The 17,963-nt window shown below is 40.3% G+C and overlaps 1 protein-coding gene across 1 annotated transcript in view; it reads left to right on the top strand.

Moving 5' to 3' along the window:
• Positions 1-3,933: 3,933 nt before the first annotated feature.
• SNX2 (sorting nexin 2) overlaps positions 3,934-17,963 on the top strand; it is a 28,691-nt gene continuing 14,661 nt past the window's right edge. The window contains exons 1-6 of the mRNA XM_075600953.1: positions 3,934-4,130; positions 12,213-12,330; positions 15,397-15,560; positions 16,583-16,649; positions 17,054-17,097; positions 17,186-17,327. Of these exons, the coding sequence (XP_075457068.1) occupies positions 4,020-4,130; positions 12,213-12,330; positions 15,397-15,560; positions 16,583-16,649; positions 17,054-17,097; positions 17,186-17,327 (646 nt within the window). The 5' untranslated portion in view covers positions 3,934-4,019. The remainder of the gene's footprint in view (positions 4,131-12,212; positions 12,331-15,396; positions 15,561-16,582; positions 16,650-17,053; positions 17,098-17,185; positions 17,328-17,963) is intronic.

Below are 17,963 nucleotides of genomic sequence, written 5' to 3'. Positions count from 1 at the left end.
TCCCTTACCCCCTAACAGGGTAAGCGTTCAGCCCACTCCTGTCCAGGAGAAGCTTTAATCATGTTCCCTCCACGCAGGGAGATGAACACAGAACTCAGAAACACTTAACTGTCAATTTAGAGGAACCCAGCCCTTCCCAGGGGAGTATCTTGTAAACCGGCCTCCTGCCAGTCATAGGCCCTTGTAGTACAGTACCAGGTTAATCCTGAACTGTATTAATTAACATCCTCTTGTGCAATTACATAGCCAGGCCATGAAGGATTTGATCCCAACACTGCCCGCTCTTTACAGGGACTTACGATGCTGGGAAGGGGCCAGAGAAATTAGTAGCCCGGGCACTCGACTACACAGATATATCACTCTTTGGGGTCAAGTGAATTTACTTTTACAGACCTTCCAACATTGGCTACATTAAAACTGGTACACTTTATTTCCTCTGTCAATATAAGACACAAGAGTTTAAAATATTTATATTTTAATTTACAGTTAGGTCCGGAAATAATTGGACACTGACATAATTTTCATAATTTTAGCTCTGTACGCCACCACAATGGATTTGAAATGAAACAACCGAGATGCAATAGAAGTGCAGATTTTCAGCTTTAATTCAAGGGGTTGAACAAAAATATCGTATGAAACGATTAGGAATTGCAACCATTTTCATACACAGTCCCCTTATTTCAGGGGTTCAAATGTAATTGGACATATTAACACAATCATAAATAAAATGTTCATTTTTAATACTTTGTCGAGAATCCTTTGCAGGCAATGACTGCTTGAAGTCTGGAACGCATGGACATCACCAAACGCTGGGTTTCCTCCTTTGTGATGCTTTGCAAGGCCTTTACTGCAGCTGTCTTCAGTTGTTGTTTGTTCGTGGATCTTTCTGCCTTAAGTTTTGTCTTCAGCAAGTAAAATGCATGCTTGATCGGATTGAGATCAGGTGATTGACTCAGTTTTGCAGGGTACATGCAACCACACACGGGGTTTCTGGATAAGGCTATTTATTGAGTCTTAAAAATACAGCACACAAAAACAAAACAGCTTCTTTTCAGCATACAAAAAAACAAAACAGCTTCTTTTCAGCGTACAAAAAAAAAGCTTATTTTCAGCACACAAAAACCCAGACAGTTCATCAAACATGCATTTGGAAAACAGACCTTATAGCAGTAATCTACTTCAGCGTTTCAGTCCTATCTCTTGACCAGCCAGCCCCCATGTGTGTGCAGCCTGGGGGTTTAAAACACCTTGATTATGCAGCTGGGACCACTCTAATTGTCAGGAGCTTCCCAGCTGAAAGTTAACCTCATCACTGCTGCACTGCATATCTACACATACGTCTGCCAGGCATAGAGCTGGTGACCTTCATTCACCCTGTCACACTCGGCCATTGCAGAATATTCCACTTCTTTACCTTAAAATACTCCTGGGTTGCTTTCACAGTATGTTTTGGGTCATTGTCCATCTGTAAAGTGAAGCGCCGTCCAATCAACTTCGCTGAATTTGGCTGAATCTGAGCAGACAATATATCCCTATACACTTCAGAATTCATCCGGCTGCTTCTGTCTTCTGTCACATCATCAATAAACACTAGTGACCCAGTGTCATTGGAAGCCATGCATTTCCCATGCCATCACACTGCCTCCACCGTGTTTTACAGATGATGTGGTATGCTTCGGATCATGAGCCGTTCCAAGCCTGCTCCATACTTTTTTTCTTCCAATCATTCTGCTACAGGTTGATCTTAGTTTCATCTGTCCAAAGAATGCTGTTCCAAAACTGGGCTGTTTTTTTTAGATATTGTTTGGCAAAGTCTAATCTGGCCTTTCTATTCTTGAGGCTTATGAATGGTTTGCACCTTGTGGTGAACCCTCTGTATTTGCTCTTGTGAAGTCTTCTCTTTACGGTAGACTTGGATAATGTTATGCCTACATCCTGGAGAGTGTTCTTCACTTGGCTGGATGTTGTGAAGGGGTTTTTATTTACCATGGAAAGGATCCTACGATCATCCACCACTGTTGTATTCCGTGGACGTCCAGGCCTTTTTGTGTTTCAGAGTTCACCAGTGCATTCTTTTTTTCTCAGAATGTACCAAACTGTTGATTTGGCCACTCCTAATGTTCCTGCTATCTTTCTGATGGATTTTCTTTCTTTTTTTGCAGCCTAAGGATGCCCTGTTTCACTTGCATTGAGAGCTCCTTTGACCGCATGTTGTGGGTTCACAGCAACAGCTTCCAAATGCGAATGCCACACCTGGAATCAACTCCAGACCTTTTACCTGCTTAATTGATGATGAAATAATGATGAAGGAATAGCCCACATTTGTCCATGAAACAGCTTTTGAGTCAATTGTCCAATTACCTTTGGTCCCTTGTAAAAGAGGGGGCTACATATTAAAGAGATGTAATTCTTAAACACTTCCTCCAATTTGGATGTGAATACCCTCAAATTAAAGCAGATAGACTGCACTTTAAGCCCATATTCATTATTTAACTGTAACTTGAATTTATTTTGGTACACAGCCGAAATAACAAAACTTGTATCAGTGTCCAGTTATTTCCGGACCTAACTGTATACATTATTATTATCGCTTATTTGTAAAGCGCCAACATATTCCACAGCCAAATACAATGGGGTAATATAAAATGGAAGTGGTGATACATTCATTATAACCTGTTGATCATTTGTCAGATCAGTCATCAATCCACCAAGCTGCTGTAAATAGCTGAAGGCTCTGAGCTTCAACCAATTGGGGACAGGCAGCGGACTGATCCTCAGCTCTCACATAAGCGAAATAGATACATCTTGTTTTTTGTTTTAATAGCTACAGGAGATTAAAAGAAATAGGGCTGACGGGTGGGGGCCTGATGGCTGCAGGGGGCCCGTCCGGTGCCGCAAGTTGCTTTCGCGGCTGGGCACTGGCTCTTCCTCAGCTGCAAGCCTCTTCCTCACTCTGTCCCACGCCAAGCTTCCAACGCTGGCGCGCAAAGGGCCTCTCTCACGGCATGAGAGGGAGGCCCAGCACACGCTGACGTCTGAAGCTCGGCATGAGACAGAGTGAGGAAGAGGCCTGCAGCTGAGTGGGGTGGGGTGCGGGGGTATTTTGTATATGGGGTGGTGGTATTTTTTATATGTGTTTCCCCCCCCCCATTGAGTGAGTGGGTAATTGACGGAAGGTGGGGGCGAGTAAGAGGAGAGAGAGGGGGGAGGGAGGAAAAGATGGAGTAAGAGTGAGACACAGGGGAGAGAAATACATGCGAGGCGGGTGGGGGGAGTGAGACGGAGGGGAGAGAAATACATGGGAAGAGGGGGAAATAAAGGGGGTTCGTGAGGTGTGAAATAGGGGGGGGGGGGTCTTGCAATACCGCCGAGGCTGGTGGGAGGGCCCGGACGTAACTCTAGTCCTGGGCCCCAGGAAATCTGTCTGCGGCCCTGGGTACAGTACCTGCTAAATTAGTAAAGTTGTAGGCATAGGGGCTGGAACTAGGTATAAGGGGGATGTTGCAGGGTTTTTACATGTTTACATTATGGTAATGTTTGCATGTTACTGATTTTGTATGTAATGTACAGTACCCCCACCCAGCAAATTGTTCCTGCATTACTGGTTGTAGGATAATTGTCAATGTTTGTCAGATCAGGTTTCCAAGTGATATTTTTCCCTTGCATAACATTTACTGATTCACTTACAAGGAAAGACATTACAAAAATAAAAAAACACATTGAAGATTAACATATCTTCCTTCATTTCCCTCCCAGATCTCCCCACTATAATATAAATTGTGATTGACATAGTTAACAAGACCAGCTCATTGATATCACTCCCTCCAAGGAAAAAGGCTGTGCTGCCCTTACCAAATATGGCCCCCGAGCGCTTCAGCCCTCATGTCATTCCATTGGCTGCCTTCCTCGCCCCCCGCCCACTTCCTTTTAGTGGAGAGTGGTCACGCGCCGGCTTGTCACAGCGCGAGCTGAGCAGGGCAGTAGGGAGGCGATCCTAATCGAGTGACAGTTAGAGGAAGATGGCGGCGGAGAGGGAGCCGCCTCCGCTCGGGGACGGGAGACAGGCTGACTACTTCGAGGAGCTGGAGGACGGCGAGGACCTCTTCACCAGCACGGTGTCCACCCTGGAGGTGAGGCCCGATCCCCTTCCAGCTTCCCCCGCCTGCCCGGGGTGACAGGAGGAGGCCCGGCCTCGGGCTGCCAGTGCGCCTCTGTCTTTAGGGGTTTTAGTAAAAGAAACCCCCCGAAGTCTCACTCAGAGGTCCTCGCTGTGACAGGAGAGTATATTCTGGCCTATTCCTTCTGGGTCCGCAAGCTGGATCCCTCTCTTGGCCTCTTCGTTTCCTTCCCCCTCCCCACCACCCAAGAGTTATATCTCTGATTAATGTCCCCTATATATCTATCTATCAGGGAGTGTGCATTCACATGCAGTGTGTGTCATGTGTGGAAACTGGGACATGGTATAAAAACACTTTATGAAGCTAGTGAACACACGTTTAATGATCGCCTATAAGTTCTTTCTGCTACATCATGCCTGTGCTGCTGGAATAAGTGTCAGTAAGGCGGTTGGTATATTGCACAGGGACCAGCAGCACTGGGTTTACTGGTAAAACCATTGCAGGACTTGTGATAAGGACATTATGAAACACACTGGGCAGTGCTGGTTTGTCGGCGGCCTTTGAAAGATCCCTGGGCCCAAATGAGAGTTGTGTTCTGAACCAGCAACTTAGTCACAGGGCATACCAGTAAGCACAATGAACATTAACTGGTATCTTTACATGTTGTCAATTATTACGTAAATACAAATGAGATGTCAAAGAATAACTCTTAGAAGGGAATAGAGAGCATGGTGCATTTGTTGGGTAAATTATCTATTACTTTCAGAACCACTTGGATTCCTGAATAAATCGAGGAGTCTGTATTTTAACTCTTCAACATATATGCATAATTTCTCCCCAGCTGCATCTTCTGGTGTAAACAGGCACCCACTCTCTCTCTCTCTCCACTTTTGAGGCTCTTTAAATTCTGGGCCCAATCTGCGATAGGTCAGTCATACAGTAAGTCATGCAGTATTGTATATGAGACCTCCCTGTACTGTGTGGATGTGTCGTGATAGAATGAACACCTTCAGACAGTGCTAGTTTTTATAGAGTTCAATGGTGCTGCTGGTGCTTCAAGGATATCTTCATATAGTAACATACAAATATATGTTTTCATTATGAAGGCAAGAATAACTGAGAAGTAATGGGAAAAACACCCACTGGCCTCATGATGGTAAGTAGCAATGGTACCTCTTGTGGAGAACCCAGGCTCTTCAGTGTTTTTACCTCCATGCCTCATGGTATTGGCATCTGTAATATCCCCTGGGGTGTTCTGGTTGCAATCCAATAATCAGTTACAATTCGAAGCATTCTGCACTGCTGAAGACCAGATAAGCAAACATGTTAAAATCTTTATTAACCATCTTAAATTTGGACAAGTGAGACTCCAACGCGTTTCTGACACTTTGTCAGAGTGCTGGTTTGGCCTGAGATGTTACTTCTCCATGCTGATGTTATAGTGGGTTATGTTCCTTAAGTCTAGGGGCAGGTGGCAACCCTACATGTCATACACAGAATAAAAAATGCCCAGTTCAATTTAATGCCACAAAATAATTTTTTATAACGTTTACAGTTATGTTGGGCCATTTTTTAATTATTGAGACGTGAGGGTAGTTCACTCTTGGTTGTGTGTTGTCCTGCTTCTCACAGTAATAAATAGGGACCCAAGATAGGAAATTAAAAGTATGAGGTAGGATAGGAACGAGAATCGTAATTGCCAACGGTGAGTATTTTTGTGTACTTTAGATTACCAGCCTTTACACAGCGACAGTCTTAACCATTTTGCTCCCATAGGGGCTTGCAGCCATTTGTGCTGCAGTGTTTAGCTGGTCAATCTGGCTAGAAAATGGTTAACAAGTGGACCACTTAAAAAAAAATAGATATATCTCTATCTCTCTCCTTTGCCATGGCTTCTATCTTGCTTGGACCTTCTGCCCATGCCCAACTTGCTTTTAACATACAGAAAGATAATGTGAGCATTCAGCTCAGGAAATGCAGCTACCCCAGTGTTATTACATGAATGTGAAAACGGGATAGTTGTATTAAAAACCATTAACATTTTTTGGAACTCTAAATTATTTTGCTCATTTGAAGACACACCTGGCAAGTGTATATTGATATATCTTTATACACTGCAGCATGCCTTGTTCTAGGAAAAGTGTGTGTGTGTGTGTGTGTGTTATATTCCCCTTGTGTATTAGAACAAACCTATATATAACTTCTCACCTCACAAGTGCCTACTGACATAATGCATGAGGAGAATGGAGCCATCTCCTTTTAAGCAGTTTTTGGCTGCAAAACCGGACAGTCACTTTGTTAGAAGTACTTTGCATTGCAGCGGAGACCTGCCCAGTTGTGCCGCCCAGTTTTTTCTTTTCTTTACATTTCTAAGAAAATTGCAACACCCCTGCTTCTCTATAAATATTACGATTCCCAATCTGGAGTTGGGTGCCAAGTGTACAGCACTGCACCCCTCCGTTAAGGCCGTTCAGGAATTGTGTGAATGAGTACTTGAGACTGGTCTTGAGACCGGACGGACCATTACAGAATTATTAGCAAAGTTCAGAATTCAGCTTAAAAAAAAAAGCAAAAGCTCCTCAGTGCTGGAGAAGACTTTAACACACGTGGAGAGTATACACCAGTCTCTCTGTGGAAAATCTGGTGCATTGAACGCTACACAAGATTTCATTGCTTTCAACAAGGATGTTTTTTTCCATCAATAAATATAGTGTGCAGCAGGGAGACTGCTTTTAATAATTTGCTATGAATAAATGCATTGTGGTCCCTTTCAGCGCTATGGTGTGATATAATGCAGTGACAAACAGCATAGCTATAGCTGTGAAGGGAGTTGACCAAAAATGTAGTGTAAAATTGGAGCATTGCAATGATCTGTGCTATGTTTCCGAATAGTTAACTCCTATGGTTTGCTCACCTTTTCTTCAGTGTGGGCAGGAAAAAATCTTCAGGGTATGTACTGTATAGTGTTTGATACTGTAGTGTGTTGATTTGTATAAACCCTGTATTTGTTTGGTAAACAAGACCTAGTTCACTAAATTTTATATTTTAAGTTAAGATGCATCAACTATTCGTGTCTTATTTACTTTATTGTATGATGTATCATTTATTTTTTATTTTTGATAAAAATTAGAGCTCCAAAAAAAGTATTGCTGTAATCTCATCTCAAGAAGTGTTTGCCTATGATGTGTACTTGTTAAAGGCTTTGGTATTGCCAGGTACTATACAAATACAAGGAATTCTTAAAATGTAGTTGGCCGAGCTGTAAAAATGATTTGGTTGTTTGTCTTTGTGCATTGAGTTGCTGAGTTAACATATATAGGTTTTAAGTATTGGCGCTATGTAGCTCTGCATTGCTGTGCACAATATATACAATATGAAAAAGTAACTGCTATCGTATGCTATTCAGTATTTTTAATTACATTTTGAAAAAGCTTACATTTCTAAAATAATTGTCAGTGATTTTATACTAAAATTTGGAATGCTTACAGGATCCTTAAATAATGACTACAGGTTATTTTCCTGTTATTGATTGTATCATGCATTACCAAGTCCCTGTAACCCCAAAGACTTGAATATTTTGTTACAAGGTTACGTTATGGAAATCATGGGCATACAAAAATATTCATACAAGTTGCATCACATTGCATCTGTTTTCAAAAAGTGTATACTGTACATGTGTAGTTTTGATTGTAAATATCTGTCATCAAAAATATGTGCTTTACAACCGATCTGTGATGTGGAAGCACTGCTTTTTGTGTTTAAAGTTTTCGTACTTGAGTTACTTTTGGCAAATATCTGTCTAAAACCTGCTTAATGTCGGCAACTTAAATAAATATGCATCCGGCTTTATCACTGCGTATGGGGGCGGAGTGAAAGTAAGTCACGCAGTTTGGTAAACTGTGCTGTGTAAATGAAGACCTGTTTTACTTGATTCTTACAAGTCCTTGGTATCCTGTAATGTGTCCTTTTTCATGCCTAACATTTTAGCATCAACACACCACAGTTGGTGCATAATTTGCATTACAGTATGTACAGTATTGCATTAAAGTAACCTTGCATACAATAAAATGTTGCCAGAAGACATATTGCATTACCTATTCATGCTCTTTACATGGATTGTATTTTTTGCATTTACAACTAATGGCCTCAGCATAAATATTAAAGAGCAATAATCCCTGTGCACAAGTACATTGTAAAAAATAACATAAGTACTGTACCTGTTTCAGTAAAATATGTCAAACATGTAGATCAAATGTTAAATTGAGTGTCATGTTAAATTCCCTTTACTATAGCATTGCCAGCCATTGTCCTGTCCTTTGGCACTGATTTTTATTTTTTCTCACTAGGAGTGCTGAGAATTGTTTGAGTACAGTTTATCAGTTTCTCTATGGGGGAAAACATGACTTGTAGTAGTATACACAGAGTTGACATTATTGGAGCTTTGAAGCCTAGTGTTGCTGCATAAAATATAACACACACTAGGTTTTGGCAATTAAGTTATGTCATTTTTATCTGGATCCCTGTAGGTGACTTCTTGCTATGACATACAGGAGGCAACTAAAATATGACCCTGATGTGGTAGGGACTGCGAGAAAATAAACAGCCAATCCCGCAGTGTTGAGTGGTTAGCGGGTTACAAAGGCATGTTTCAAGTGTTTAGTCGTAGGAGGTGTTAAGACGTTTGTATGCAGAAGTGCACGAAGAATGGTGTTTACAAGAAGGATGCTGCAAAAAATAACATGAACACTGTAAAAACTTTAAATAGAAGAAAAGTTGTTTGACATTCTGTCTATTGGTAATTTGATAATTAAATATGCAAGCTTTTGGAATCACTTCAATTTATGCACTTTAGAGAAATGTGGACAGAGGCAATTCTGCCATGCAAACAAGAAATGTGTTGTGCTGTACAGATACCAAGACAAAACCTGCTTCATTATAAAGAGAAATAAAAGGTCTGAGGATGACCATATTCCCATTATCTGTACCTATAACCCTATTCCACCGTTATTAAAGAAGTTATTTTTTCCATTTTCTCTTTCATTCTCCAGATACCTACAATATATACACTTCACTTGTCGCTTTCATTTGAGTGGCAGAAGGCCTTTGTTTAAGATAATGAGGTGTCTCTTGCTTGTATCTATTTTCATAACAATTCAACATACAGTAAGTGTGCATTACTCCGAGTGGAAGATGGCAGTCGTTTCGTTCCTGTTTTGTAGACCTATTTGAGTATCCATTTTTACTGATATACATGTCATTGATTTTAGTGGTTGGATTGTTTGGTGGTTGTCTGATATAGCAGATGAGGTTGAAATAAGGCCTGCGTCATTGAGTTCAACCTACAGTATGTTATTAAAAGAGTAGACACTGTCTAAAATGTAATGGCATTTAGATGTGCAGCTTTTCAAGTGAGATCATTTGTATAAGTTTGTTTTTGAAGCCTATCTAGCAAACTCACGATTCTCTTGTTAAGCAACATAATTGGCTTAATTAAAAATATTTGTTCAGCCATCTGAAGTTTCTGAATTATTCTCACACTTAGGGTCCAAGGTTCACATCAGTACGTGTGTTTGGCACGAACACTGGTCGAAAACTTTCTTTTTCAGGCAAAGTGGAAAGTCCCCTAGAAATATTGTCTTGTTTCTTCCAAATGCGCTCCATCCCATCTTCATTCTCCTTTTGCTTTCATTCACAAGGTTCCCATCTGTTATTTGCCGATCAAGGTAGACATAGTCTTCGACTTGGTCTATTCCCTTTATTTCAGTCTTTGCAGACTTGACACGTTTGTTGAACATCAGTTTGGTCTTGCTGAGATTCATACGGAGGTCCACATTCTTGCTTTCTTTGACGAGTTCTCTAATTTGTTGCTTGAGGTCTTCTGGGCTTATGGCAAAAATAACAATTTCATCTGCAAATAGTAGGTGACTCAAATATTCACTGTAGATTTTTATCGGGGGGGGGGGGGGGGGAAAGCAATCTATAGTCTTGAACAAGTGTTCCAGTGAAAAATGTTGATGACATGGTGTCTCCCTGCCACATTCCCTTGCTGATCCTTTTCTTGCTTGTATCTTCATGTAATCTAATGGTTGTGGCATTCTCGTATGTTTAATATCAATGTACGCTTCTTCAACATTTTGTCTTGTTAATGCATCTCGAACCACTGAGGTGTAGGCAGAATGGAATGCTTTTTGTAATCAATGAATCCTAAACAGAGTTGTAGATCGTATGCATTACTTTGGCAAATCACTTCTTGTACGATTTTTGGATGTGGTCCATTGTGTTGTATCCACTGCGAAATCCTGCTTGTTCTCTAGGCTGGGCAAAGTCCAGGGTCTGTTGTAGCTGGTTAGTAAATATTTTGTAAGTGATTAGGAAGTAAACGTATACTGATTTGGTCTTTACTCTCCATTGCTCTAGAATTTTCCTGTTCATCAAGCAGCATGTAAAGGGTTTGGTAACTATTTTCTCTACTTCCTCCCCAGCTGCCAGTTGTAATTCCATCTTTCCCGGGAGCCTTCCCATTCTTCATGGATTGTATTGCTTTTGCCACTTCTTCTGGAAGAGAGCATGGTACATCATTGGTGGTTTCTTCTCACTTGTCCTTTGCTGAATTATCCCCTGCGTTATTTGTGTTGGCGTACAATTTTATGTAGAAGTCCTCAACTCTCAAAAGTGCATGGCCTTCTATTGTTCCATCGTCTTGTTTGAGTGCAATGATTTTTCTTCTTCCCAACCACACGTCGCTGCTTTTTGTCTTTAAGCTTTCATTATTTTCAATTGTCTTCTACACCATATCACAGTTACATTTTCTTACACGTTCAATTATACATTTGCGGATTGTCTTGTACAGCTCTGCATATTGAATTCTTCTTGCTTAATTCCTCGTCATTCCGTTTGTCTCATCAGATCTTTTCTTATCCTATGGTGTTGTTGTTTTTTTGTTTTTTTGTTTTTGTTTTGTTTTCTGCGCTTTCAACTACAATCTTCATCATTCTTCTTCATAATTGTTTAGTAAAGTGTCACATACGTTTTGCGCAAGCTGAAACAATTTTTCAGTTCTAGTTATCTGCTATTGATTAGGCGTGTGTGTGCAATTTATTTATTTATTCTGTTATTTCACATTGGTTCTTGGGGAGACTGCTCGTTTTTACAGTATGTTGCAACGTATTTGCACAGTGCCTGACATTGTGAGTGGGCATGAATTCAAATCCTCTGCCAATTGTGTTAAGGAATATACTCTTTACTTGGTCATCAAAAGTAACTTCCCCAATTTGTATCCATGTTTTTCATCTATGATTACTGGTACTTTTTGATAAAGCAGAAGAGGTGTGAGGTAATGGTTCCCAATTTTACCTTTTGTCTCTCTGCTTGTATGACTAGAAATCAGCCTATGATTTGATCCTACCCCTAATTGATTTATCAACTTTTCTTTATGGTAAAGAGGGGTCATTATGGCATGAAAAAACAAGTTTGTGAGACACGGAATTTCATCATTTATTTTCATTCAGTATGATACTGGAGAATTGTAATGTTGTTTTAGTATAAGTTCTTTCTTACCTTTTTGTATCCTGTCAATTGTAGTGAGTTGGCTGCGAAGCATACTTTCACATGAACCTATGCGTTCGGCTGACCATACATTTGTCAGTGCTTTGATTCAGTAGAAATGCCAAATGAGCCTGGAAGTGTATTGTTCTAAATCTGCTTAGTGGTGCAAAAGTCTTAAGTAGTTAACATTATACACTAGATGTAGTTAGAAAGTAATTTAATTTGAGGCTTTAATGTAAAGTTGAGAATATACATAAAGGAAAATGTTAACCTCTTACTGTCATGCTAGTAACTTTTTTGTAAAGAGGACGGCTATAATCATTATTATATTTTGCCTTAAATAATACCTGTGACATGATAAGTTGGTGATGAATGTTTCCTTATTGTTATCTTGCCAGCATTAGGAAATGGAAAGTGCTGACACCTACTGCTGTTTCCTTTTTTGTTTTCATTGCCAAAAGAACATAGTCCGCTTCTTTAAAAGATTACAAATATGACTGTGAATGATCTATTCCTAAGAGTATATTGTTGCGTTTGCTTGTTTTCCAGTCCAGCCCATCATCTCCTGAGCCAGCTAGTCTTCCTGCAGAAGACATCAGTACAAATTCTAATGGTCCTAAGCCTGCAGAAGTTATCCTGAGTGACGACCGAGAAGATCTTTTTGCTGGTAATGATTTTTCATAGTGGTTTTTTTTTTAAATTGGGTTTCTAACCAGCAAGTGACACTTCATTAAAATGAATGTGTGTGTGTGCTTTGTTCTGTCTATGTAGAAAAATGGAAATGTGTATTACAGGTTGCAAGTCCTGAGTTATGCTAGTATTTCTGTATAAATCTAAAGGTCCATAAGCAAATGCCTACCTATTTATCGTAGTAATTCATTCACAGGAACCTATATATTGTTGCAGGAGACTGCAGTGGTTTGAAGACACTTTCACTCCAAACAAAAAAGTACAGAAATGGAGGTTTGACAACCAATCTGAGCATCTTACTATGTAGCATTGACCATTATTGGTTTGCAACTCAAGTGGTTCAGCCTTTTGTCACTGCAGATATGTAGTTACTATTAAATGAACACCACCAGGGCTTCCCAGATTCAGAATGTCCTACTGATGTGGTCAAAGAGCTCAAATGGAGTCCTTGTCCAGCTCCCAGGTTATACACTAATAAGCCTCAAAATCTTGGTTAAAACAAAGTTTCATTTTAATACCACAGAATCTGCAGGGTTTCTGGTTTTGCAAAACAGACTGGGCACATATAAATGAGTTTTGAACTTTCTGCACTGTACTTTGTATAGTGGATGAGTTTTTTTTTTTTTTGAAGTGAAACTTCTTTAGTGGTACCTATTCTGATGGGGCAAAATGGGAGAGATGGAGACGAAAATAAAACGGAAGTGACGTCACGGCTCCCCCTCCCCCCTCCACCCACACGGCGCCGGCGCCACTCCTAGCGGCCGCCATTCTCCCCATACGTCCGCTGCAATGGCGCACATGCGCATTACTAATGGAGATGACTACGGACTTATGCGCATGCGCAGAAGCGGCTGGCAGCGGCGCCTTTCCCACAAATTTAATCGCCGCCACTCCTGAGATGCCGGTACGAATCAGTGGGAGCAGGGAATGCCACGCGTGGGAGGAGCTTGTTTCCACACCGGTGACTGGAGGACCGGGCGCTTTGTGGAGGGTTGGGAGGAGTCACGCGGTGTAGGAGAGGAGCAGGGATAGAGTGGTAGGTAAAGCAGGCTGATGGACTGATACAGGGGGAGTGAGGAGAGAGAGAGAGAGAGAGAGAGAGAGAGAGAGAGAGAGAGAGAGAGAGAGAGAGAGAGAGAGAGAGAGGTGCAGGGTGATAGGGAGGGGGGGGAGGTACAGAGGTAGAAGACCAGACAGTACCTGACATGGAGAGCAGGGCAGTGAGTGCCGGGCCGAGCAGCCAGCAGAGGCCGTGGTACAGGTGCGCTGCAGCGGGAGCCCCCCGCATGGTGTCGGAGCTGAGAGGCTGTGCTGTGCTGGGGTCTGTGCCCCTGTTCTGTAACTCACACTGACACACAGCGCTCTGGGCACCTCACCCAGCAGCAGAGCTTGCCCGCCTCGCTGCTATTGGCTGAGATCTGCTCGGGAGCACAGACACCTGTCATTGATCTGCAGCCTGCAACATGGGGACACACACTGACACACACACACACACACTGACACACACACACACACACTGACACACACACACACACACACACACTGACACACTGAATGACACACACACACACACTGACTGACACACACTGACAGACGCACACACACACACTGACACACCACACACTGACTGACACGCGCGCGTGCACACACAGACACACACTGACACACTGACTGACAGACACACACACAAAGACACTGACAGACGCACACACACTGACTGACGCACACACACACACACACTGACACACCGCACACACACGCGCACACACACACACACACACACACAGAATTCCCAGTTACTATAAATATAGAAGTGCAAATAGCTAAAACACGTGTTCTAAGTCAAACTTCTTTATGTTTTGGCACTGAAATTGTATTTTTTATTAAATATATCATTCTTACAAATACAATTTCTGTGACAAAACAGTGACAAAAGACAAAGAAGTTTCACTTACTATGCGCGTGCACTCAGCACACAGCTTTTTTTTTTTTTTTGTGTCCTTGTGATGAATTTGTTGTCCCTGGTCTTGATTTGTTTTTGCCTATTTTCTAAGTAGAACCTATGTCTGTTGTGTTGTGTAATCAATACACATGGCAATGTTGAGTGAAAAGATTACTGCAGGAGGGAAATAAGACAGACGAGTCCCTACATATCCAATCAATTTAACTTTCAGTAAATTGTACTGCTATATAGTTAACTGCATGATTCTACTGTATGTAGAAATGTAAAGCAATATTTAAAGGGGTATAAAGTCATCCTCATAATGAGGATCTTTCCAAACTATTGTATTCATGTTCTTCCTTTATTTAAACCTTTTTGTTTCAACTTCTTTTTAAAGTACAGTACTATAGTGTATAGTTGTTTGTTTAATTGTACTTTTATTATTATTATTATGATCTGTGGGAAATGGAAGTATAAGATGGTGCAAAACATAGATGTGAAAAGGTGTGAATTCAAACGATTTGATGCAAAATATAACTAAGCATTCAACAGAATATCTCATCTGCTGTTGTTAGTCTTTAATCTCGTAATTCTATCAAATCCGCTCTTTAGTACACTGGAATATCCTCTACTAAAGTTACTACCATGGTGGTTATTGAATTAGGAAACAAAATTCAACATACAAGAAACACTCTTTAAATAAGGGTAATTAACATGTCAAAATGCTAAGCACACTTTTTATAGGTGTGTAAATTTGACCACCATGAAAAAAAAAGCCGATTTAAGGGACATATTTCTTACATCTGCCAGCTTCAAAACTAGGTCCGAAACCATACAAAAGAATTGCGTCGTATTTATTAAAGCAAATACTTACATTTCTTAAAGTCTGATGCTGGTTTTTGCACTATTTGCCCCAATTGTGCAGCTGGGAAACTTTTTAGTAAATTAACAGAGTAGTTACGATTACAAAGGTATATGTTCTATTGTAAATCGGCCTTGCAACACATGAAATTGTTGCTTTTCCAGTTGGATACTGGGACAATTGGGAAGAGGCACAGGCCATTACTATTCTTACTCCCACTTCTCTGCATTGTGTTTTAGAAGCTACAGATGAAGTTTCCCTGGATAGTCCTGAAAGAGAACTCATCCTTTCTTCGGAACCTAGTCCTGCCATCACTCCTGTAACGCCCACATCACTCATAACTCCTCGAATGGAAGCGATCAGTATATCAGCCCCTGTCATTTATGACCGATCAAGGGATGAGGTAAGAAGGTGCTGTAAACCTGTATTAAGAACATCGGTTGGTTTAGGTTGTTTATGGTAATCTATTAGAACACTTTAACGATGGGAATAATCACTGTATTAAGTGATATTTACACACCACAACGTAAGACTTCTTTCTAAATTAAATTTTGTATAATTTAAAATGATCTCCCTTTGTGATTCCTATTAATAAGACATACACAATCTTGGCAAGCTCAAAAACCAGACCCACGGTATTATATATGTATATATTTGCTTGTCAGTTGGACTGCTACTGAGTCACCTCAAATATAAAACCGCAAACATAAAGGCCCCAATGCATCACCAATATGACATTTAATTTATATATATTTTTTTCTTCTAAGCAAGTATGGGTCATTTATTTCAATCTTTTGGCCACAACATGTTAATCCTGCAACCATGTCAAGGTTAGACCCTTTCAGCAGGTTCCTACACTCCCAATTGTATACGGTGCACTCCACTGCAAAGGGAAAATAGGAAACAAAACAATGATGTAGGACAGAGTGGGGTGTACTCCTAAATGTTAACCCATTAAGCGCTGCATACATGTTACACATGCCAGAATTGACTATATTCATTGTTCTGTTTGTATTTCCTCCACTGCATAGAGAAAAGAGGAAAGGACACAGTATACAATTGAGTGTAGGAACCAGATGAAATGGTCTAACCTTGACATGGTTGCAAGATTAACATGTTTAGATCAAAAGAATGAACTGTATGACCCATTCTTGTGATAAGAAAAACATGAATAAAAGTTATACGTGTATTTTTTTTATACGGGGCTATCCTTTCCCGCTGCGCAGTACAATGTGGCAGGGAGGACAATAATATGACATTTGTATGACAAAAGAATACACGTGCATGCTACGACAAACTGAGACGTTAAGGGTGATGTCCCTGTCCGTTGGATCTTGTAGTCATTGCCTATAGTTAATAGGTCACATTTGGTAATCTAATTGTTCTTTGTAATGGGACTAATAATATAAACTTTTCTTTGCAAAGATTGAAGAGGAAGCAAATGGGGACTTTTTTGATGTTGAAATTAGTATTTCGGATCCAGAAAAAGTTGGTAAGTCATTGTTCTTTGTGTGTGCATTTCTTACCGGTGTTTACTTCTTTTGTGCTGTTTAAGGATAAGCTGTTAATACATTTTAAAACAGGGGTGTGTGGTGTGTGTGCGCGCGCCTTGTGACAAACCATACATTGTGAAATCTAGTATTTTTGTGAAAGTTTTTGAATCCTCTTAGATACCTCAACTGTGAATCCCTTTGTACACAAACACACATTGCTACAGTAATTGTGCAACGTCTTAGAAAACAAATCTAAGCTTTTTACCGTTGCTGTGTTTAACTCCTTTAGTGTAATGAGTGCATATTTTTAATTTTTTTTTATTTTTTTCATTATTGCTTTTTGCAATTTCATTTGACATTTCCAACTCTAATAAGATCATATTTTCTGGGTTTTTTTTTGAAGGGGATGGAATGAATGCTTACATGGCATACAAAGTGACAACCAAGGTCAGTCGTGCTTTATATTTGTATCAGTTAAATATTACAGATTGATGTTGCTTTTTAAATCTCTGAAGTTGTCTTTTTACTTTTCCAGACCTCTCTGTCCATGTTCAACAAGAATGAATTCTCTGTTAAAAGAAGATTCAGTGATTTTCTTGGGCTGCATAGTAAACTAGCAACAAAATACATGCATATTGGGTACATCGTGCCTCCGGCTCCTGAAAAAAGTATTGTAGGTAAGAGCATTAAGTCTGTTTGCTGCTGTCGTTGATGGCTAACTTCGTACCCCAATGTAGAATTTACATCATATTATTTTAAACAGAGGCAGTAACAATTGGCTCCAGAATATTTTGTAAACAATTTGGCAATATTCACATTCCTATAGTGAACTTTTTTTAATTTATTTTTTACTGTCATGGTTTCCTTAGACACAGAGGAAGGTTTTAGTTTCAGGAAGGCGTTTAAATTGCTTCTCCCCAGCCTAACTTCTTATTTTTGCTTGTCGGAGGGGAAAAGAAGGGAGCTGGAATGTCCTACTCAACACAATTTAAACAAACAAAAGGAAAGAGCTAGAGGAAGTTGAACCACAGGAAATGTTTCATTTATGTTTACAGAGTAACTTAGTAAATTATTTTTTTTTCTCCTTTAAAAAAAAAAAAAAAAGCATCAGTTACGAAGATTAACCCTGAACATGCCACTGTAATTGGTTCACTTGGAAGGAGGGGACTGCGCCTTTAAACACTGCTGTGAATTTTAAAGCTGAACAACTGTTGGCTAAGAAGTCGGACATCTAAATGATCTTTAAAATCCTTTCAATTCTTCCTCACATGGCTTTGTGATGGCACTGACCACTATTGTAGGAATTATAGCTG

The sequence above is a fragment of the Ascaphus truei genome, chromosome 1 (assembly GCF_040206685.1).
Source record: "Ascaphus truei isolate aAscTru1 chromosome 1, aAscTru1.hap1, whole genome shotgun sequence".
Classification (NCBI taxonomy): domain Eukaryota; kingdom Metazoa; phylum Chordata; class Amphibia; order Anura; family Ascaphidae; genus Ascaphus; species Ascaphus truei.
Note: the sequence above shows the minus strand (reverse complement) of the source record. Positions and strands in the feature narration are given on the sequence as shown.